At 55.2% G+C, this 22155-nt stretch overlaps 5 protein-coding genes across 5 annotated transcripts; 3 read left to right on the top strand and 2 right to left on the bottom strand.

Annotated features, from left to right (window-relative positions):
* Positions 1 to 9: 9 nt before the first annotated feature.
* On the bottom strand, positions 10 to 1310 carry BO66DRAFT_94168 (uncharacterized protein). The gene is made up of 5 exons (XM_025653722.1): positions 1192 to 1310; positions 1104 to 1131; positions 1033 to 1051; positions 898 to 975; positions 10 to 819 (listed from the first exon to the last, which is right to left on the bottom strand). The coding sequence occupies exons 1-5, from the start codon at positions 1203 to 1205 to the stop codon at positions 299 to 301; spliced, it is 660 nt and encodes a 219-aa protein (XP_025503865.1). The 5' UTR covers positions 1206 to 1310; the 3' UTR covers positions 10 to 298.
* Positions 1311 to 2014: 704 nt separating this feature from the next.
* Positions 2015 to 13924, top strand: BO66DRAFT_471632 (uncharacterized protein; the record flags this gene model as incomplete). The annotated part of the gene is made up of 16 exons (XM_025652871.1): positions 2015 to 2626; positions 2678 to 3026; positions 3081 to 3165; positions 3224 to 3383; positions 3439 to 3960; positions 4021 to 4141; positions 4197 to 4356; positions 4407 to 5406; positions 5459 to 6742; positions 6791 to 7114; positions 7166 to 7227; positions 7279 to 7364; positions 7413 to 9178; positions 9234 to 9554; positions 9616 to 10396; positions 11815 to 13924. The coding sequence occupies 16 exons, from the start codon at positions 2015 to 2017 to the stop codon at positions 13818 to 13820; spliced, it is 9639 nt and encodes a 3212-aa protein (XP_025503864.1). The 3' UTR covers positions 13821 to 13924.
* Positions 13925 to 14356: 432 nt separating this feature from the next.
* BO66DRAFT_392109 (aromatic alcohol reductase) lies at positions 14357 to 15492 on the top strand. The gene is made up of 3 exons (XM_025647431.1): positions 14357 to 14453; positions 14524 to 14943; positions 15027 to 15492. The coding sequence occupies exons 1-3, from the start codon at positions 14421 to 14423 to the stop codon at positions 15483 to 15485; spliced, it is 912 nt and encodes a 303-aa protein (XP_025503863.1). The 5' UTR covers positions 14357 to 14420; the 3' UTR covers positions 15486 to 15492.
* Positions 15493 to 15892: 400 nt separating this feature from the next.
* BO66DRAFT_428976 (uncharacterized protein) lies at positions 15893 to 19102 on the bottom strand. The gene is made up of 14 exons (XM_025650431.1): positions 18908 to 19102; positions 18668 to 18836; positions 18525 to 18612; positions 18454 to 18468; positions 18287 to 18400; positions 18128 to 18234; positions 17945 to 18072; positions 17805 to 17884; positions 17624 to 17751; positions 17447 to 17564; positions 16992 to 17374; positions 16870 to 16924; positions 16610 to 16811; positions 15893 to 16520 (listed from the first exon to the last, which is right to left on the bottom strand). The coding sequence occupies exons 1-14, from the start codon at positions 19026 to 19028 to the stop codon at positions 16000 to 16002; spliced, it is 2229 nt and encodes a 742-aa protein (XP_025503862.1). The 5' UTR covers positions 19029 to 19102; the 3' UTR covers positions 15893 to 15999.
* A 1806-nt stretch (positions 19103 to 20908) lies between these two features.
* BO66DRAFT_392105 (alpha/beta hydrolase) lies at positions 20909 to 22146 on the top strand. Its single transcript, XM_025647430.1, has one exon. It carries the CDS (start codon positions 21036 to 21038, stop codon positions 21987 to 21989), a length of 954 nt encoding a protein of 317 aa, XP_025503861.1. The 5' UTR covers positions 20909 to 21035; the 3' UTR covers positions 21990 to 22146.
* The last annotated feature ends 9 nt before the right edge of the window (positions 22147 to 22155 follow it).

The following is a 22155-nucleotide window of genomic DNA, read 5'->3' as shown; positions in this document are numbered from 1 at the left end:
GCGCATACGCTGCAGAAGACTGCTACCGAGGCAGTGTACAGATACAGTCCCTCTTGGCTATCGTCCACCAGTCAGGATAATGCCAGGAGTTGCACGAAACACGGCTGGCAGACCCTTTCCCCTCTTTCTCTCCCGTCTTGGTAGCTCGGTTTACGCCCCCCTATACGCTACGCATCTCATCTTCATTTGCATTTGCCGTTTGCTCGCTCAGCAGAACCCCGACGGAGACGAGGGTGAAGGATCAACTACGGGCAGCAAACCACTGGTACATTTGCTAATCCACTGGAGGGAGGACTAGCTAGGCATATTGCGTCGTCGAAGCTCTCACCAGCGCCCGGGTGATCGTCTTCCCCATCGCGATCACCGCGTCAGTGTTGACGGGAATCTCATGGCCCTTGTTATGAACCCAGACTGATCGCTTGCCTTCCACACAGGCCGCCGTGATCGCCTCCGACGCCGGTGCGTTCTTGTCCGCCGACCCCCAGATATGCGCCGTCGGCAGATCCAGCATCCCCGCGCACGCGTCCCGCTGCAAGGGCACAATGCGACCGCCCACCAGCTCCTGGTAATCGTACACAGCCCACGGGTTGGAGAAGAAGACCCCGAACCTGAAGGGCAGTGGGCGTGCCTCGCGCTGCAACTTGAGCAGCCAGCTCAGGGCAACATTGGCCCCTTGGCTGAACCCCATGATGCCGTCGTAAGGTCCTTCCGCGGCGATGTACCGTTCGAGGTGCTCCAGAGCTTGGAGGCATGATTCGGGTCCGTCGGGGTCACAGTGCGCGAACGTTTGCTCTTCACCCATCACGAACTGATCCAGATCTGTTGTTGGGTGGTTAGGGTGGGTGAGGTTCAGTTAGGGCACTTGGGCCAGTTGGAGCAGGATGGCATGCGGCACACCTCGATCGGTTTCCCATGCGACCGCGCCGTTGACGAAGTCGTAGCTGTGGTCGTCTCCAAGTTCATAGCGCAGTGCGGCTGTTGATGGTGTCAGCGCCATTGGATTGGCTTGCAGGCTGCTAGCTAGAGTCATACCAGTCTGCTGCTGGAAGATCTGTGTCGAAGAGTCAGGTCAGTACGTCTATGACGGGCCGGGTCACACTCACTCGGGCATTGCTGCCTTGTCCGTGTAAACTAGCAAAGAACTAAGATTAACCTCAAGACAGGAAGGACCATTGACTTCATCATGTATACCACAAGAAACGCATTTGTAGAATCGCCGTTGTCGAGGATCACGGAGGGATGGGTTGGCAGAAAACAGGTCAATCCCTCGCTCGGTATGCCCCAGATAATCAACTTATAACGCGTAGCAGCATCCCGCAAGTTTGATATGCCCGAACTGGACCGAGGAATGCTGAGCAAAGCCAAAAAGAATCAGAGAGGAGAAGACGACGAGGGGCGCTTCCCCCTGCAAGGAGTCTATGCTCGAGGCTGAGACCCAACTCTTCGGCATAGCCGACGATCCGCAATCACGCCGGGCTCATTATCTGTCAGATTACGGAATAGATTACTGCAGTCTGAACCATTGTACCGGTATGGTATGTGCGGATGGGCTGAAAGTGGCGTTGCGCTCGGCAGCATTGACCTTTGCTGCACGCCGAGCAACAGCCTGCAGATAAGACCCACAATTCTCATTCTTGGGCGGAATTACTCCTGCGAATCGCTTGCGGTTGAGCTGACAGGTCTCGGGGAAATTGGCTGAAATCTGGCACCTAGTAAATTACCGGTGACTTTTCGATTGCGTCTCGCATCTTGCGCCTCAGTGCCCAGTCTCAGGCCCCAACCCCAACCCCAACCCCATCATGCAAGAGGCGATCTCATTCTTCCACTAGCCCCTTCCAAGCAGCATGGAAAAGTGACGCGGAATCCCAAGATGCTGTCAGTTCAGTCAAAAGTAATAAAGGCGGTTCGTCGGTCGGTTGGAAGGCCATCCACCGCGGTCCCTCCTCCCTAGAATAGACTTCTTGCTTTGGCCTCCCAAGGGCATCCCATTCACATCTACACCCTTCCTCCATCCATGGCGCAAACGGTAGAAGTAAAGCCTCCGACACCGCTGGCGATCGTCGGACTGTCCTTCAAACTGCCCCAAGATGCCGTCACCCCGGAGTCCTTCTGGCAGATGCTCGTGGAGCGACGATGCGCCTCGACCGACTTCCCGCCGGACCGACTGAACATCGACACGCACCACCGCGCAGACACCGATCGCCTGGACGCGCTGTCCATGCGCGGGGCGCATTTCCTGACGGAGGATCTCCGCCGCTTTGATGCGCCGTTCTTCTCCATCACCGCCGCCGAGGCCGAGGCGATGGAGCCGCCGCAGCGGTTGATCCTTGAGACCGCGTTCCACGCGCTGGAAAACGCGGGGATCCCGTTGCAGCGCATCGCGAAGTCTCGAACCGCAGTATTTACGGGCTCGTCCGGCCATGACTGGCTGATGTCGCGGGCGAAGGATCCCCTGCACCAGCATAAATACGATATCACGGGGACGACGGGCAACATGCTCGCCAACCGCGTCAGTTGGTTCTTTGATCTGACGGGGCCCAGTGCGACCGTCGACACGGCCTGTTCGAGTAGTTTGATGGCGATCGACATGACGTGTCAGTCGATCTGGAGCGGCCAGGCGACGATGGTTTGTTTGAAGCGCCCTGGACGGATGCAGGCTGTGTGCTAACATGATCAGGGCATGGCGATCGGAAGCAATCTCCTGCTGGCAGCTGAGGTAACGCAGATGATGGATAACCTGGGTCTGCTGTCGAAGGACAGTCGGTGCTTCAGTTTCGACGACCGTGCCAATGGGTACTCGCGCGGTGAAGGTGTGGGGGTGCTGGTTATCAAGACCGTGGAGGACGCTGTGCGCGACGGGGACGTCATTCGAGCAGTGATTCGATCCTCAGCTTCGAATCAGGACGGCAAGACGCCGGGCATCACCCAGCCCAGCGCGGAAATGCAGGCAGCGTTGATTCGCGAGACCTACGTCAACGCAGGACTGGATATCGGGCAGACGCGGTATTTTGAAGCACACGGGACTGGTTAGCATTCACTATCCCCCGTCTTTCGGTATGGTTTGAGCTGACAGCATATAGGCACCGCCGTGGGCGATCCCATCGAGACCAGGGCTATTGGTTCCGTTTTCCGACTGCATCGCTCGCCGGACGAGCCGTTGTACATGTGAGTTCGCTACATCTTCGTTGTCCGTCAATTCGGACTAATGTGATGTGATCCGCAGAGGATCCGTGAAGTCGAATATCGGCCACCTCGAGGGTGCAAGTGGTATCGCCGGGATGATAAAGGTCATTCTGGCGCTGGAGAAGGGCATCATTCCGCCAAACAGTGAGAACCTGCAGACCCTGAATCCGCGAATTGATGACGAGTTCTGGAATATCAAAGTAAAGCCCCAATGCGCCGTTGATGAGCGGCGAAGCATAAAGCTAACTGTCAAAGTTTCCTCAAGAAGCCCTACCGTGGCCAACGGGCGATGTGCGACGTGCTTCCATCAGCTCATTTGGCTATGGAGGCTCAAACACACATATTGTCCTAGATGACGCCTATCACTACCTCCAACTCAACCAACTGGAAGGGAACCATAACACAATGCCACCGCTTGCCTCGGCTCGCACCAACGGTACGACTCAGAACGGGGTCCACCAACAAGTATCGAACGGCACCAATGGAGTTGCGAGGTCCTTGACTAATTCGCCGAAGCTCCTCGTCTGGTCTGCGGCGGATGAAGCGGGTATCCCGCGCCTTCAGCAAAGTTGGAGTTCCTTCTTTTCCAAATCAGTCGAGGATAAGTATCCCTTCCTTAAGAGCCTATCACATACCCTAGCCTCACGAAGGACTCACCTACCGTGGCGAACCTTTGCCGTAGCTCGGCCATCGGACGACCTGGGAGCAGTGACTGAGCGTTTTTCCGGAGCTGTTCAGTCGCGGGAGTCTCCCAACCTTGCCATGATCTTCTCTGGCGTGAGTACAGGTGTTTCCGGGTTGCTCATCACACCACCGTGGTCGCTGACAATCTTGTAGCAAGGAGCGCAGTGGTACGGGATGGGACGCGAGCTACTCCACACGTATCCTGCATTCCGTCAAAGCATCGAAGAGGCCGGAGAATATCTCCGGAATCTAGGATGCGAATGGGATCCCGTTGGTATGCTGAGTGACATGTTCCACTCTCAAGCGTAGCTGGTGCTAATTGAATCCAGATGAGCTCCAGCGAATCGAAAGCGAATCGAACGTGAATCGCACTGAGTACAGCCAGATTCTGTGCACAATTCTCCAGGTAGCTCTGGTGGACCTGCTGCGGTCGTTCAACATTGTACCCAAAGCCGTACTCGGCCACTCTTCTGGTGAGGTTGCCGCGGCGTGAGTATCCGTTCCATCAGCATGCAAGAGTCCTGCTGATTATGGGCCAGATACTGTTCCCGCGGGATATCCCGCCGTTCGGCCTGGAAGGTCTCGTACTTCCGAGGCAATATGAGCAGTCGGCTGGAGAAAAGCGCACAGATGAAAGGGTCCATGCTGGCTGTCGCCCTCTCCGAAAAGGAGGTGTTGCCGTACATTGAAGCAGTGAGCGCCGCGTTTGAGGTTCAACGACTGACCGTTGGCTGCATCAACAGTCCCAAGAGCGTGACCGTCTCTGGAGAAGGGGTGCAACTCGACGCACTCAAGGCTCGACTGGACCTGGATAAGGTCTTCTGTCGCAGGCTCAAGGTTAACTTGGCTTATCACTCCGTCCAGATGAAGGAAATCGCGGCCCAGTATCTGGAAGCTCTTGGCGAGCTGGAGGGTGACCCTTCAGAGCCGCACACCCGGCCTCAGATGGTCTCATCCATCACCGGTGACTGGATCGACCCCGACGAGCCGCGTCAGGCTTCTCACTGGGTTAGGAATATGATATCGCCGGTGCGCTTCTCCGATGGACTCGCCACGCTCTGCTCCGCCTCATCCAACCCTACGAATTCGCTGGACGGCAGCCACCGACGGAAACGCAAGATCGATCACCTGCTGGAAGTCGGGCCTCATTCAGTACTGCAGGGTGCCTGCAAGGATATCCTGAAAGACATCGGCAAGAGCTCTTCCATCAAATACCTGTCTTTGCTGGTGCGTAACATGTCCGCCGTGGATACCGCTTTTTCAGTGTTCGGTGATCTGTATACCGCAGGATATCCCATCGACTTGACCCTGGTCAACCAGGACGATTCAACATGTCGAGCTCTGCCAGATCTGCCTGAATATCCCTTCAACCACGAGAAAGTCTACTGGTACGAGAGCAAAATAAGTAAAGGTCACCGTCTGCGACGATTCGCTCGGAACGACCTCTTAGGGTTGGCGGATCAGAACCAGAACCCGCTGGAAGCGCGGTGGAGGAATATTATCCGGGTGTCTGAAATGCCCTGGGTCCAGGATCACAAGGTACGGATTCCATCAATGGCTGCGACCGGGGGTAATGCTGATATCTGCAAAGATTAATGGAACGATCCTCTACCCTGGAGCAGGGATGGTGGTCATGGCCATCGAGGCAGCCAAGCAGCTGGCGGATCCAAGCAGGCCGATCTCCGGCTTCAATGTACGAGATGTCGCCTTCCGCGCGGCCATTCGGGTGCCATCGGGGGCACAAGGCATTGAGACCAATTTTCATCTTCGGCCTGCCAAGAATATGGAATCGAAACGGTCCGGCTGGTTTGACTTCAACGTCTGCACGTTCGAGAACGAGGCCTGGATCGATAACTGCACAGGCTCCGTTCAGATTGTCTATGGCGATAAGGAAGAGGAGATGGAGAAAGCGCTCGCAGTTGAGCTGCAGGCCGCTCAGCGGGACGCTTACTCGGCGGCAGCACAAACGTCTAAACTGGCCATGGGGGGGGAGAAGTTGTATCATACCTTGGAGGATTCAGGCTATGGCTACGGTCCGGCTTTCCAACTGGTGCAAGAGCTTTCCCAGGGCAGAGCGGAGGCAGAGGTGACTGCTCTGGTCCAGAACTTCTCGACATTCTTGGGAGAGACGATCCACCCAACAACACTGGATGCCATCCTTCAAACAGCTATCTGGGCAGCAGTACCCTCGGAAACGGATAGGATCCCAACTGCGGTGCCGACCTACATTGAGACGTTATGGGTCGATAGCCACGCGCTGCCATCCACGGTGCTCAAGGTCCATGGCACATGCTGCGAGGTGTCGCAATTCATTGGCCCATCTTCGAACATCGTTGTACTTGACGACAAGTTGCAAAAGACCTTAGTGTCCGTGGCTGGGTTGCGTATGAACATCGTTGACACGCCAGGTCTGACTGACGGGGTCGATGAGTCTGCGAATAACCTCTGTCATCAAATCGAGTGGAAGCCAGATTTGATGTTGCTGAGCAATGCGGAGATTGCCGGTTTATGCAGTACTGCATCTGCTGATGCGATCGACCACGAAAGCTTTTATGAAGACCTGGATATTGTGCTCGCAGCACGAGGGACAGAAACACTCTCTGCCTTGGTAGAGACAGGGTTCCAGCCAACAAATCCGAAGCTCAAGAAGTACCACACCTGGCTGATCCACCACCAGCACATGGTCTCCCTGGGTGTTGCCAGCCAAATGACCAACCCATCGTATATTGAGGAGGCCGAGAATCGAATTCTAGGCAGCAAACAGGGCTATATGTACGCCACAGTCGCTCGCAATCTAACAAAACTCCTGACTGGGGAGCTGGATCCGTCCAGTCTGTTTGAAGGGGATATGCTGAAGGCAGCGTATCGGGAAAATGTAAGTGGTTACCCTCTCACTTCACGGCCCCTGCCTCTAACAAGTCAGGTCGCTGAATCGCACGGCATCCGGGGCCTGAGCAAATACCTTGATCTGCTGGCTCATCGCCTTCCCAAGATGAAGATCCTGGAGTTAGGGGCAGATGCTGGAACTGTAACGGAAATAATTCTGGCTACATTGGGAGGGGATGCAAGTGACAGACGATACGCACACTTGGACTTCACTGATGCGTCGCCTGAAAGCATCGCTGCAGCCAAGGATCGGTTCGCCTCGGAAGCCGAGCACATGGGATTCAATGTGCTCGACATTGAACAAGACCCGGCCACGCAAGGTGTTGAGTGTGGCACGTATGATGTGGTCGTGGCCTCGATGGTATATCTCCCACCCTGAGTTGTTTCGGGCCCGCAACTGACAGTCATGCAGGTCTTTCATAAAACAGCAAGTTTGCGAAAGGCATTGCAGAATGCGCGGAGGCTGCTCAAACCGTGAGTCCACATCTATCGCTATTGTGTTATGTCCGCTCACACGGCAAGTAGAGACGGCAAGCTAGTTGTGTACGAAGGAGTCGTTCCTGAGTGCCGGTCGACATTTGTGTCCAGTCTATTTGAGCAATGGTGGCAAGGTAAGCTCTTCGCAATGTCAGAAGGGTCGCAATACTAAGCAGCTACAGATTCGGAGCCTCATTGCAACTCGTCCCGGTACGTGGACGAAGGTCAATGGGACGAAATCCTCCGACAGGTTGGATATTCTGGGGTGGATGTCTCGTTACCCGACTTCGACAGCGAGCGTTGGCACGAATGCAGCTTGATGATTTCGACAGCGGTCGAAAACAAGCACGAAACGCGTGCGGTGACAGAGATCGAGGTAGTGTACGATTCTAAGGAACCCGACCAGGAACACCTGGCACATACCATTACCAAACAATGCGAGAGTATTGGATGCACGCAGGTTCGAAGCGTCTCGCTTGAGGAAACCATCAGCCATCAGAAAGACACCGAATCGCTTCGAGTTTTCGTCATCGAGCTCCAGCGTCCGGTGTGGACAGACATCCAACCTGAGCTGTATAAAAAGCTTCAGAGTTGTCTTTCATCGGCATCTCAGGTGCTGTGGGTCAACCAAGGAGGGGGTGTCTTGCCAACCAAACCGCATTTCCGTCTAGTTGAAGGATTGTTCCGCGTCTTGATGGAAGAGGATAGCCGGCGCAATCTGCACCTTCTTTGCTTGGAGCCCGAAAAACCATTGAGCCAAGTGGCGCAGCATGTGGCGAATCTAGCTCGTTTTCTGGCTTCGCCAGCTGCGAAGGGTGCAGATACAGAGTACATTGAACAAAGCGATATGCTTCACATCCCTCGTATCGTGACACCCGCGCAACTCAACGAAACGGTATCACGCAAAGCCAGCTCTCAGCAGCGCGCAGTGCAGAAGTTTGAGTGCCAAATCCCCTTGCAATTAGACGCTTCTTCGCCTGGACTGATCAGCGGCTTTCAGTTCTTGGAAAATGCCACAGCGTACCGACAGCTCAAGCCAGATGAGATTGAGATACAGGTCAAGTGCGCAGGCGTGAACTTCCGCGACGTACTAATTGCTGTAGGCCAACTGAAGGCCACGCACACTGGCTCCGAGTGCTCGGGGATTGTCAGCCGAGTGGGCGACGCTGTCTCCAAATTCCGGGTCGGAGATGCAGTTGCTGCCCTCGGCGACGGATGTTTTGCCACCTCGATCCGGGTTCACGAGGATGGGCCCGTTGTGAAAATTCCCCCTGGCATCTCTTTCCCCGAGGCTGCAGCGATTCCGGTGAACTACGCCACCGCATACGTAGCTTTGCACGATGTTGCGCGCATCCAGGCCGGCGAATCGGTCTTGATCCATTCGGGAACTGGCGGCACCGGACAAGCGGCGATTCAAATCGCAAAGAACGCGGGGGCTACCATCTTTGCGACGGTCGGCTCTCAGAGCAAGAAGCAATTTCTCATCGACACTTATCAGATTCCAGAGACGCACATCTTCTCCAGTCGAACCACTTTGTTCGCGCAAGCCATTCAGCACCGCACGGGCGGCAAAGGGGTGGATATCATCCTGAACTCGCTGGCTGGAGAGAGTCTACTGGCTTCGTGGGAATGCATAGCGCCGTATGGCAGATTCCTTGAGATCGGCAAGCGGGACATACTATCTAATCATAGGCTGCCTATGTCTCAATTTCTTCGCAATGTCACCTACAGTGGCGTGGACCTCGCCGCCATGTCGGTGGAGAGACCCGAAATTTGTGCCGCTGCTCTTGACAAGATCTTCGCGTCCATGCAGCAAGGAAAGCTGCACCCCTCGCAGCCCATCCGTCGACATGGAGTGGGTGAGATCGAGAAAGCCTTCCGAATCATGCAGGGCGGACAGCATGTCGGTAAAATGGTTTTGGAAATGCGCCCCGATGACGAAGTGATGGTGAGCTGCTTCCCGGGGTACCCTTTCTTTGGCTGCGACACTAACACTGTGCTAGACGATTTTGAATACCAAGCCAACGTACTTTTTGGATCCCGACTCTACATTTGTCATCTGCGGAGGCTTGGGAGGACTGGGGAGCAACATTGCCCATTGGTTCGCGGATCGAGGTGCACGCCACCTTCTGTTGCTGTCACGCTCCGGAGGACAAAGCGAGAGAGGCCGTGTGCTCGTGGAGCAACTGCAAACACGAGGCGTCCAAGTCCTAGCCCCAGCCTGTGATGTTTCGGATGAAGTGCCGCTGCAAAACACCCTCCAGCTATGCAGGTCTCAGATGCCTCCAATCCGGGGATGTCTCAACGCGGCCATGGTGTTGCGAGTAAGCTTTCCCTATATCATATGGTGTCTCCCGATGCACGTTCTGACCCTGACCATGATAGGATGCGTTGTTCGAGAACATCTCTCATCAAGCGTGGCACGAGTCCCTCGCCCCCAAAGTGCAAGGGTCATGGAACCTCCACCGTCACCTTCCGCAGGGTATGGACTTCTTCATCATGTTGTCCTCCATTTCAGGGATCGTCGGGACCACGGGGCAGGCCAACTACGCGGCGGGCAACGCCTTCCAGGATGCGCTGGCACGTCATCGGGTGGCGCTTGGGGAGAAGGCGACTGCGCTGGATCTGGGAGTGTTCGACTTTGCCGGGGCGGTGGCTGAGGACGCGCAGCTGCGGGATATGTTGATCGCAAGTATGGGGTTGGAACCGGTGACTGAACCTCAACTCCACGCGCTCTTGGACTATTACTGTGATCCTCAGGTCAGTCTAGACAAGGCCTCGGACTGCCAAGTCACCGTGGGATTGTCTCCCAATGCGACGCAGGCGATGTGGCTGAAGAAGCCAATGTTCGGGCATCTCACCGTCCACGAACGAGCGGGTGGCAGTGCGGGCGCGAGCGACTCGATCGCGAGCGCGTTGCAACGGGCGGAGTCGCTGGCCAGCGCTCATGCAGTGGCCAGGGAAGCTATCGCGGAGAAGCTATCGAAAGCGCTGTCGATTGCGGCGTCGGACATTGATGCGAGCAAGCCGTTACATCAGTATGGGGTGGACTCGCTGGTGGCGGTCGAGCTGCGGAGCTGGTTTGCGAAGGAGTTGCAATCGGAGATGGCGGTATTCGACATCTTGGGTGGGGCCACGTTGACCTCGGTGGCTCAGATGGCTACTAGTAAGAGCAAGTTATATCAGGACTCGTGGTTGTAGAGGGAAGAAGATGAGGAAGACTTCGGAAGATGGTGATGATGATGAAGAAGTTGTTATTGGTGGCAGTGGGGACGAAGAAACAAACCAAGCAAACAAGACAGGCAGAACAAACGAGACAAACGAAACAAATCGAGGCGCGACTGTGTCACTCCGCCCTAGTCCCGACTTGGCTAGAAGATAGATTGACGCCTCAGGCAGTAAAGTGTGAAGTACTCCGTACAGTACGAGTAAATGTCCACGGTCGGAAATCATTCTTCCTTCCTATTCATCTTGCTTTAGTAGTGATATGGTTTCACTTAGTCTTATTGAGTCCTTCAATGGTAGCTGATTGCTTGGGTTCTTGTGCTCTACTCGGTGTTTTGTACAGCCTGCCGCAGCGGACTTTATAGTTATATCTTCCATCGTCTCAGTAGTGGGAGTAGTGATTCATCAGTCGACAATCGCACTTTCCACTGCGCAAGGCCATATGACCACCTGACATATGATATATCTGACAGGATGCTAGAAGTAATTGAGATCTACTCCGTAGACTTGTAGACCTGTGCAGAGCAGAGCTCACCTGCACACAATTCGCATACAACTCGCAATGGATCACATGATCTGATTCCCCATCCCCCAATTCTGCCGGTCTCTTCCGCTTCTCCATCCTCCATCCTTCATTATTGTTGTCGTCTTCTCTCTCTCTCTCTCCCTCTTTCTTCCCCCCATGATAAGACCCCCTCGTCTAAACTACTCCTTGCAGTGTTTTATCTGAGATTTTTTTCACTTATCTTCCCTGCCAAGAGCATCTCGAACCACGTGTGCTTGGCACCCTCAGAGCAAATCATGATAAGCACCGAACCAGCTGAGGAGATATCGGCAGTGCGGCACCAACCCACCCTCGTTATCTCGCTCTCACCCCCCCCCAAGCTCAGATACGTCAGGGATGATCCTACACAACTTCCATCCCGCCAATTCAACCTACCCCGCGCGGGGCTTACTCGCCTCTTGGCTCGACTGGCAAATCCAGGCGGAGACATTGATAACGGTCTCCCAGTGAGAAGTCCCGACACCGGAAGAATCAGTAACCCGCGGCCTCGCTTAGAGGAACCGAGCCGAGGACTGAACTCCACACGGCCATGTCATGGCAAAGGCGCGCCTTAATCGAAGTCTGGCGATACAGGTCCGGTTTTGTTGTGTCACGGATTGAGAGGGACAAGCTCAACTGATAACGGGCGGTGGCAGCGAGCTCAAATCATGCCCGCGGAAGGCGTATAAAGCCCCAGGCGCTGGGGTTGGGACAATCGCAATCGAGCAGCAGAGCACAACACCTCTCGCCATAGTTTGACCGGACACAGCGGAAGATGAAGAGATATCTCAGGCAATTGTTGCTAAGCTTAGCAGTCGCTGGCCTCAGTGATGCTGGGGTTGCGCGGACAGGGGTCGATTACGACCTCGTGCGATTCAGGGACTTGGTGGACGTCACCGCAGACTCCTTGCACAACATCCATCTGGAATTTCTCGATCATGAATTTGCAGGCCCCCTGCGAGTCGTGTATGGAGACTGCAACCTCCGCGACCCCTCCCAGAGCCACCACGATATCACCAGCGTGTTTGTACAACGAGATGCCCGACCCGGGCGACTGGTCTGGATCACTCCGTCCGACGCTCCTCATTTACACTGCCTGCATGCATTCTCGGGGAATTCTCTGGTCGGTCGCTCTGCGCCCGTCTCAATTGCCAAGCGCGTCGACAAACGAGAGAGCATCGCCGATGTGGCCGACATGGAGGGCCCCTGGTTTGATGGGGTCGCATACATGAAGTCTAAGACCGAGGACGCATCGTTGGTCGCCAAAGCTAAGAACACCTCGGTCGCTATCCTCGGAGGTGGCATGTCCGGCTTGATGACAAGCTTGCTCCTCGAGTCGGTCAGGATCCATGACTGGCACATCTTCGAGTCCTCCGGCAGGATCGGCGGCCGCATTCGCACCAAATACCTCAACAACACGCGCCCCGACCAATACCAGTACCAGGAGATGGGCCCGATGCGATTCCCTGTCAGCATTACCTATTCCGACACGAACGAGACACTTGAGATCATGGACCACCGGATGGTGTTTCAACTGGCCGGGGCTCTGAACCAGATGAACGTCGACGAGCCTGAGCTTCAGGTCAACTTCATTCCTTGGCACCAGAGCACCCCCAATGTGCCTGCCGACTCGGGAGGTGTCCGTCTCCCGGACGGCCGCATCCCCACCGCCGCAGACGTCGCCGCCAACTCATCCTTAGTCTACACGGCTGCCTCGTCAAACGCTACGGCTGTTGCCGATGCAAAAGCCGCCTATGACAATTATACGACGATCGACTCGCGCGAGACCATCGCTCAGATTGCCATGAACATGTACAAGATGCACCGCTGGGCTGTGGACAACAACATGTTTCACTGGTCGGAGGCCGGATACCTGCAATACGCTCTTGGATATAATGCCAACATCAGCGACTATGTTGCCGGAACCACCGACTCTCCCATCTGGGGGGACCTATATGACGACGTGTACTTCGCCGCCACGGAATGGCGCACCATCGACAAGGGTCTCGAATCCCTGCCTCGCGCCTTTTATCCGCATGTCTCGGACCGACTGACCCTGAACCGCACGATCAGCGGACTCACGTATAATGAAACCTCCGGGAAGATCGGAGTCTCCTGGCGGGACGATCTGTTCGCAATGACGCCCACGACGAAGGAGTATGATTACGCCGTCGTGGCTGCGCCGTTCAGCAAAGTGCGACTCTGGGAACTGCCCCGGTACTCCTCGTTGCTCAGCCGCGCCATCTCAACGCTCAACTACGATCCGGCCTGTAAGATGGCGCTGCTCTACAAGACTCGCTTCTGGGAGCACCTGGATGAACCCATCTACGGTGGCTGCGGCTCGGTCGATGTGGCCGGGGTGGGTAGCGTTTGCTACCCGTCCTACGACCTCAACGGCACCGGGCCAGGCGTGATCCTGGCTTCGTACATCTCCGGCACGGAGGCGCGCTCCACTGCGGCGCTGAGCGAGGAAGAGCACGTTGCGCTTGTCCAGCGGACGATGGTGGAAGTTCACGGCGAGATCGCGGCAGAGCAATTCACCGGCATCTACGACCGCCAGTGTTGGGAGGTTGATCAGCACCAGGCGGGTGCATGGGCGGATCCGTTGGTCGGACAGCAGGAGTTGTACCTTCCGGCTTACTACCAGACGGAATTCAAGACGATCTTCATCGGAGAGCACACCAGTTATACCCATGCGTGGATCTTCTCTGCCCTGGACTCGGCTGTCCGCGGCACGACGCAATTGCTGCTGGATCTGGGACTGGTGGATGAGGCCAAGTCGATTGTGAATGAGTGGATGGGTCGGTGGATTAAGTTGTAAAGGCGGAGTATGCCCTTGTATGCTCCAGTGTATGCTACAATGTATGCTCACTTGTGATGTCGAAGTCTCTCAGGACTGTGCAATGAAGATATTAGAAACACTTTAAAACCATCATTCTGGCTCAAACTGTAAATCGACTAGCGAGAGCCTCACAAGTGGCACTGACGGGTGATACGAGAGCATCAGTCACAGTCATTCGAAGACCCACTTGAAAGCATATCTTGGACGCGACCCAGGGCTAACGGTACGTGACTTCCCCACATTCAAGCTGTAATTACTGTATGTACTCCGTACCTTGACTGCATATGGCCTGCCTAGTCCAAGTCCAGATAAATGCCTCGATTGAGTCATGGATAGACTCGACCTGGTTTAGTGAGTCAACCACAGGTCCACAGCCTTATTGAATTACTAATGCTGTCTGTCAGCTTGTTCCTGTATTAGGTACTAGCTTAGGTACTAGTTAGTAGTTACTAGGCCATCTTGTAGCCTCTCGCTATACATAAAGTGCAACCAACCCGCCCAGTGTTCTCCCGTTGACAACATTAACCCTAACAACAACAACAAACCAACCACCGTCCAACCTCACCTCCCACCACAATTATGCCTACCATTCGCAAAGTCGCCATCTTCGGAGTACGTCTTCGTCTCCACTCACCATGTCCTCCCCCAGCCCCCAGATCACGATCACTGACCTCGCCCACAGGCATCCGGCAACTTTGGCACCCCAATCACAGCAGCCTTGCAACGCGCCGAAACCTTCGCCATCACCATCATCACCCGCCCCGAGTCCACCTCCACATTTCCCCCTGGTCTCCCCATCATCCGGACCCCTTACACCCTCGCCGACCTGACCACCGCTCTGACCGGCCAAGACGCCGCCATCTGCGTCGTCGGGCCCGGGGGCATCCCCGCGCAAGCCACCATGGTCGAAGCCGCTGCAGCGGCGGGGGTGCAACGGTTCATCATCGACGATTTCGGCTGGGGCCATAACCCCCACAGCCTGCCGGAGTTCAGCGCCATCCACGCGCAGCGCCGCGTGGGGTGGGATCTTGCGCAACGAAAGGCACGGGAGAACCCCGGGTTCACGTTTACGGGGATCACGACGGGGAATCCGATTGATTGGGTACGGTTTACCCCCCTAATCCCAGAATGCTGGGTGGGAGGAGTAAGATGCTAATCTTGATGATTGTCTTTGGTGCGGTACAGGCTATGAAAAGATTCCCTATGATGGGCTTCGACATCGCCCGCGCGGCGGCTATCATCTACGACTCGGGCACGGAGAGGTTCTCCGGTACCACTCTGGCGGGGATCGGGCAGGCGGTGGTTGGGGTGCTCCTGCATCCGGAGGAGACGGCGAACCGCTTCGTCAAGGTTCTCTCGATTGTCACGAATCAGAATGAGCTGCTGGGGGCCTTTCAGCGCGCTAGTACGGGTCGGCAGTGGACGGTGCAGCGCGACTCGGCGCAGCGGTTGATGGAGAGTGGGCACCGGAAATTCCAGGAGGGAAATGGTATGTGGAGGCTGGAGTTGGTGGTCGCGCAGATGTTCGACGAAGGGCAGGCCCGGTGTGTTGTGGCGCCTTCATGGTCGGAATCGGACTCGCCCTTGTTGGGGGTGGTAGAAGAGAGTGCAGATGAGGTGGTGGCTAAGGTGCTGCAGGGGTAGATTTGAATGAATGAAAGAATAGGATGTTTTATGGGTCTGCATTTTTAAACGCTACGTATGTAGTTTACTCCGTGCCTTGACCCATATGGTGCCTTGTCATCCCCCACCGTAACATCGATCGAACTTTAGAGTTCGTGCGAGACGAGCCCACGAATGAGATGCCGAGATACTGGAAGCCCTAGGGGATCTAGACTCTGGACGTGGGTGCGAGTGGAGGCCATTCATGGTGGCGTTCGGGCTAAGACGTCCTGGCCTGCCCTAAGTGGGCCAACCGTGGAGCTTTCATCTCCCGATGTTTGTATAGTACGTACGTATAGTACGGAGGGGTGCTGGGTGCTGGGTCCTGTATTCAGTCTCAAGTTGAAATCACAGTCTCAGGGAAGGGACATAATGGCATTTATTCCATTGCACTGAACATTTCATCCGAACGGTGAAGGGTACATGGACGGAAGCCCTGGTAAGATGCAAACAAACTCCGCCACCGTCGCCTCCACGATCCTTTTCTGCAGCCTCATCACTTCAAGTAGCTGAATATGAACCAGTAATATTCAGGGTCTTGGAGAGAGTCGATATGTGTACCAATGCAACCCTCCGGATTGTGCAGCCACGCCGCTGCCCTGATGGCGTTACCTTCTTTGTCGAACTGGTCAATGAAGACCTCGTCGCCCTCTTGCACGTACACCGATTTGTTCCCCGCTTTGTTGCTGGTGAACTGGAAGGTGGTGGCGTTCTCCCGCGTGCCGGCCCAAATCAGGGAGGTGTTCAGATAGCCCTGGAGAACGGGGCTGGCACCAAGCCAGACGTCCCCGTCTCCGCTGTTGTAGATACGATAGGGGTAGTTATACTTGACCTGATTCTTGTCGTTGGTCTCGGTGCTCTCGACGTTGATGCAGAGCTTCTGATTGCTGTTGGAGCTGCTGTCCGTCTGCACCTCCAGCGGGACTCCCTCGGCAACGGCCTCAGAGAGCTCGTTCAGGTATCTCCGGCGTTCTTCGGTGATCACGTTGGTCTTGGTGCGTTTGAAAATCTCCTCCCCTGTGGACGTTGCCACGCATCCAGCGTATATTAGCCCAGACACTCGAATATCCGATAGGATGGTGAGAAAGAGGAGTTTGGCAACATACGGTACCGCGGTCCCTGTTGGCTTGGCTTGATGGTGACCGTCTTCCCATGCCAGCGGTGAATCAACTTGAAATTTACCGCGACCTGAGAGCTGGTCGGTTTGGTCTGACTGCCCGTGCGGAGAATGTCCGCGAATTTCTGCTTGATGTCCTGGTACCCTGGGATGCTGGCAATCACATCCTCGAGGGCAAGCACCCGGGATTGCTGTGCTCAGAATGTTAGAGAGACTCGCTTCATAGTGGAAAGGACTTGGACTACCGACCTTGACAGCTCGCCAATTGTAAAAGGAACCAACGGTATAGGCCCATGCAGGGGGACTGTATAGAGTGGACGTTATTAGCAACTCGAACACCGTAAGGGGAACAGAGACAGGAATCAACGCACTCATTACACAGGAGAGTATCGCCGCCTTTGGCCTCCCAGGAGATGGACTTGGTGGCCGAGGCAGCCGAGTTCTGCGAGCTCGAATCCGAGGATTGACCGTAGCTTGCTTTGGCCGAGGCCTGCACATACGCAGAGGAAAAGGAGAGGGCCGCGGCGGCTCGCATGGACTTCGCTTGTTCATCTTTGTCGGCGGTGCTGGTGGAGCTCGATTTCTCCGAGGAGTGCAGTCTCCCTCCCAGCTCGATGCGGGTGGGATAGAAGCGGCCATACTTGTTCTTGAAGCTGTCGACGTCGGCGGCAGTGCTCACGGCAGACAAGTCGAATTTGCACTCCTCGGAGAGCTCGAGGCTCGAGGCGTCGAGTTCCAGAACCACGCGAGGAAACTGTTCCGGGCAGCAGGATGAGCAAATGGACTTGCATGTCACGCTTCCATGGAACTGTAGGAGTGTACGCACGTTGTAGGTAATAGTCATGACTCGACTGTCCTCACTTGAGGTCGCAGAGCTAGAAGAGGACTTATCTTCCCCATAGCTAGCGGAGGCACTGGCACTGAACCCGAACGCACCGCCCTCTCTGTAGACGTGTTGCATCAGTATCGCATAGATGAGCGTAGAGATGGGGACCAGGCATACATAGTCAATTCAGCTGCGAGCTGAGACAAGGAGCTCTGGGCAATCGCCCGCGAGACCGAGCTGGTCTTCTCAAACTGTTCAATGTAGGAATCGTCCTCAATCCGATATCGAGGGACCCTCAGCATTTGCTGGCCATGGGAAGTCAGTGATATCCAGCCATGCCTGCTCAAATATGACCTACCTCCTTCTTGGCAATCGAATCCGAGGCCGCACTGGCCGAAATCTCGTAGTTTTGGAACAAACGTGTCTTGAGAGCGAAGGCTTGCAGACTTCATCAGTATATAAAACAGGGATTGGGTAGGTGAGACTCGATCGTGCTACCTGGATGCATGGAACGCTCCACTATCTTCCCAATCGTCTTGCCCGCGTCGACCACTCGATAGGCGTTCAGCAAGGCATTGTTGCGCAGGACGACATTCCACTGCGTCTCCGACATATCCGCAGGATGACTGACAGCGCGGCCATGAGTAAGCGCAAGGGCATCCCTTGGGTAGGTCATCTTACACGATGGAGAAGGTAGTTGTGGGGTTCAGGAAGATATTGTGGCTGAAGCTGGTGGGCAGCTCGGCAGCCTTGGGCTTCGAAGCCACGGGCAGATCAGGAGTCTTCTTCTGATGAAAGGGTCAACCATGATGCGGTCAGGTATGTTGTCGATGGACTCACATCGATGCTAGCTCTCACACCGCGATCAAAGAGGCTACGCGCGTATTCATAGTCAATGAGCTTCTCTGACTTGAGATAGACTCGATAGGCATCGCTGTTGTCTTCCGCAATGTCCTTGATAGAGATCAATATAGGAACATGGCAAGGCTACGTCGGCTGGAACATACCCCAACCTCGCTCGACTATATCCCGGGTTAGTTGAAGATTCCGTGGGCACCGTAAAGAGGGGGCTACTCACTTTCTCGTTCAGAATCGCAAGGTAAGCATTGTAGTCGGTGGAATCTAATACCTTGGCCCCACGCTGATTGCAGAAGGAGCTCCAGAGCCTGTAGGACGAAGGTGAATGAATGTTGTTGACTTTGTCTGGGTATGGGCACTTACAAGGTCGGCTCCAAGACCTTTTCACTAACCAGAAGGTCCCGAATATCAGACAATTTGATTTTGTTCACGTCTACACTCTTGAACGAAATGCATGATTTCTCCTCGATGGCTCTGGTTTGATCACTGTACGAATAGACATGGAGGACCTGTTGTGGCTGACTGGCAAGACCTGATAGAGGTCAGTACTTGCGACGTCTGTCGGATCAATGCCCTAAGGTTGGCCAAGCGGAGAGATCATACCGTTCAGGAGTTGCTCCACCGCCTTGCTGATATCAATCACAGTAGCTGCTGTGTCTTGCGCGGCTTCTGTGGCTGCGCCTTGGACTGCCTCTTGGACTGGGTTCTTCAACAAAGAGCTCATCTTGGAGGGGAAGGCTTTGCTGTGGCTTACACCGTTACTCAATTGTCTTTAGATATCGATTGAGTCTGGATCTGATGCTGGTGGTTGAAGATAGGTTCTTGAGCCTTGAGGGATGAGGGCAGCTTTATAGGCAAGCCATCTATGTCCTTCCGTTGACTGGGAGAAGTCCTGGCCCGCAAAGATAGATGAACCAGAATGGCGTGACCGAGGGACCAAACCTCATGGTAGGTATCAACTGTACTCCGCCTGATGTAGTAGTTCGAGACGTCACTCTGCAGTGGGATAGGTGAGCAAACAGGTTAGGGTGTCTTGCAAAACCGCTCGAATGAGGGGAATGAGGGTAGCACAAACCATCTTTCCTCCACCATACACTCCTCTGGGCCAGCCAGAAACAGGAAAACAATCAGACAAGCCTGCTAGTGAGGGTGTGATCGACCGATTTTCCGATTTTCCAGATGGTTCCCGAAGTTGGGCTGGTCTAGGCTCTGGCTCTTTATGGACGCTTCGTGAAGCGGGCCGCCACGGCCCTTGCCCGCCTGCATTAGAGGGCTCCACTCGAGCAATAGTCCAGCATAAGTCGCCAGCTTGTCTCACAACCCCGCATACAGGCAATCTATTTGGTTTGCATTGGAGCGAAAGTGGTTGGTGACGGAGACCATGCCCATAGATACTCCGCCGAGGGAGGGGGTGGTGCATATGCACATCCTTTCCTCAATCATGGGGAAAGAAGGAAAGTTGAGATGAGAGTCAAGGGAAACTGGATTCAAGGCAAAAGCATCATATTAAGGTAATGAGGTAGTGAGTATACAGATACAATCTAGGGACGCGGACCTCTCATGCCAGCAGGCGTTCACAATCTGGAACAGGGCTAATGGCACGCCAGTAGTAGCACCTCATCTCCTTGAGGGCCGGAAACTGCGTCCACCATAGGTTATTTCGAGGCATAGCCTGTAGGGGCTTGGGGGCACTGTCGGACTACTCCACGCTATCTTCTTCGCCCTTCTCTGCGTCCAGCCAGATCGCGCGCCAGCGCTGAAGCTCGGAATGTCGAATGGGGAGATATAGTAGGGTCGCTGACTTTCCATGCGTTCGGGGATAGAGACCGTTGACATCGAACCCGGCCTCAAGAAATAGCTGGACTGTCTCTGGTTGCTTGCCCAGGACTGCCGACACGAGAACAGTGTCATATGCAGGATCTTCGGGGTCCAGAAACACCGCACAATGACTGAAGACTTGCTTGAATATGTCGGTGAGGCCGCGAGACGCCGCGAGACCCAGTATCTCGACTGTCTAAACCCTCTACTGGCCAGCAACAGAGCTTCTTTGTATTCACTGTACGGGGTGCTACTGCCCGTTCTTCCTTAACTAGTGCTGTGATTGGTTCTTCTCTTTGGTCTTCTCTTTCCCTTTTTCTCTTCTGCTCTGCCTCTGTATCCTGCTCACTGTTGACTGGGGATCATGATCCTTTCATTATCTCATTGCTGTTCTGCTCGTCTAAATACAGCAACCTGTGTTGGGACAACCCGTTTGGGAAAGGGCTGATGCTTATCTAAGACTTACTAAGATACTGCTGCCTCAGGCCACAGCAGATATCTTGATCATATGATGTGATAGCAAATCCAGTTACTTTACAAGGTAACAAAGTAGCAATTAGTCAGTACTCAGTATATCCATGTTCATTGTTAAATTTCCAGGCTCAACCGAGTTCTAGTCGAGTTGTTGCGTTGCAAGGGAAATGGGGCCATGATACTGTCCAAACCAAGTAACTCATAGGGTGGATCTGTACTCCGTACTGTACCCGTAAGGTTGAATTGATAAGTATTTTATAAGTATTTTGAATTCTCCCTGCCGGGCATTGCCACAACCACATCCATGCCATATAGCACAAATCCTCCACCACTTGGCATACATTTTACCCATATCTATATCGTATAGTTATCATACGACTTAAATGATAAGTTAGACCATAGAGCACTATCATCTAGCACAAATTACGGCTCCTCAACTATGGCCAACCTCCCAACCCCAACCCTGGTCCTCATCCCCGGCTCCTGGCATCAACCCACCTGCTACGACCCCATCATCCAACTCCTCCAGGGTGAGTATCAGCTCAACTGCGTCTCCATCACCCTCCCCTCCACCACCGGCAACCCCAATGCAACCTTCAAGGATGACCTCGACGCCGCCCGCGCCGCCATCACCCACGAAACCTCCCAGGGCCGCAACGTGGTCGTTGTCGCCCACTCCTACGGGGGCATGGTCGGCAACAGCGCCATCAAGGGGTTCACCGGTAGGCAGTCCGACTCGCCGACCGCGGGGTCCGTGATCGGCCTCATCCTGATCGCCTCCGGATTCACCCTGACCGGACTGGCCTTCATGGACCCGTTCTTCGGCCACCCACCCCCGGCGTGGCGGGCGAACCGCGAGACCGGCTACGCGGAGCTGGTCACCCCACCACGCGAGCTCTTCTACCACGACCTCCCGCGCGAGGAGGCGGAGGTGTGGGTGTCGCAGCTGACGACGCAGAGTCTGAAGGCCCTGTTCGAGGGCGCGGAGTTTGCCTATGCCGGGTGGCAGGACGTGCCCGTCTGGTACATCGGCACCGTCGAGGATCGCGGCCTGCCCGTGGTGGCGCAGCGCTTGCAGGTGGGCATGGCGCGCGCGATGGGGGCGCGCGTCGAGCACCGCGAGCTGCCGACGAGCCATTCCCCGTTTCTGAGCCAGCCCGGGGCGACGGTCGCGATCATGCTGGAGGCTGTCGCGGCGTTCGCGGGGGGGTCGGTCACGGTCAGGGATGCGGCGCCGTCCACGGCGCGTGGCGCCGTGATTGCCGTGCCCGGCGCTGCCTTGTGGCAGCCGGCCACCTGGTTCAAGTTCGGGATTCCGCTTGCGTTCGGGCGTCTGGTGGGCCGGTGTATTCTTCTCTTTCGGTGGGGGAGGGGCTTCTGGCGGTCTCACTAGGGGTCCAGAGACGGGGATGTGACGGGCTTACGGCTGGAGAGAGGAAGTGTTGTTGTAGCAGTCTGAGTTACGTACAGTACATACATTATCCATTATGAGCTAGCAAGCGAGTATTAGTAGAATATTTCGCCCCAGAGAGTCTGATCCAAAAATAGGAGCCGGAGCG

This window comes from Aspergillus aculeatinus (genome assembly GCF_003184765.1).
Source record: "Aspergillus aculeatinus CBS 121060 unplaced genomic scaffold BO66scaffold_25, whole genome shotgun sequence".
Classification (NCBI taxonomy): domain Eukaryota; kingdom Fungi; phylum Ascomycota; class Eurotiomycetes; order Eurotiales; family Aspergillaceae; genus Aspergillus; species Aspergillus aculeatinus.
The sequence above is the reverse complement of the archived record's forward strand: the minus strand, read 5'-3'. Positions and strand labels throughout refer to the sequence as shown.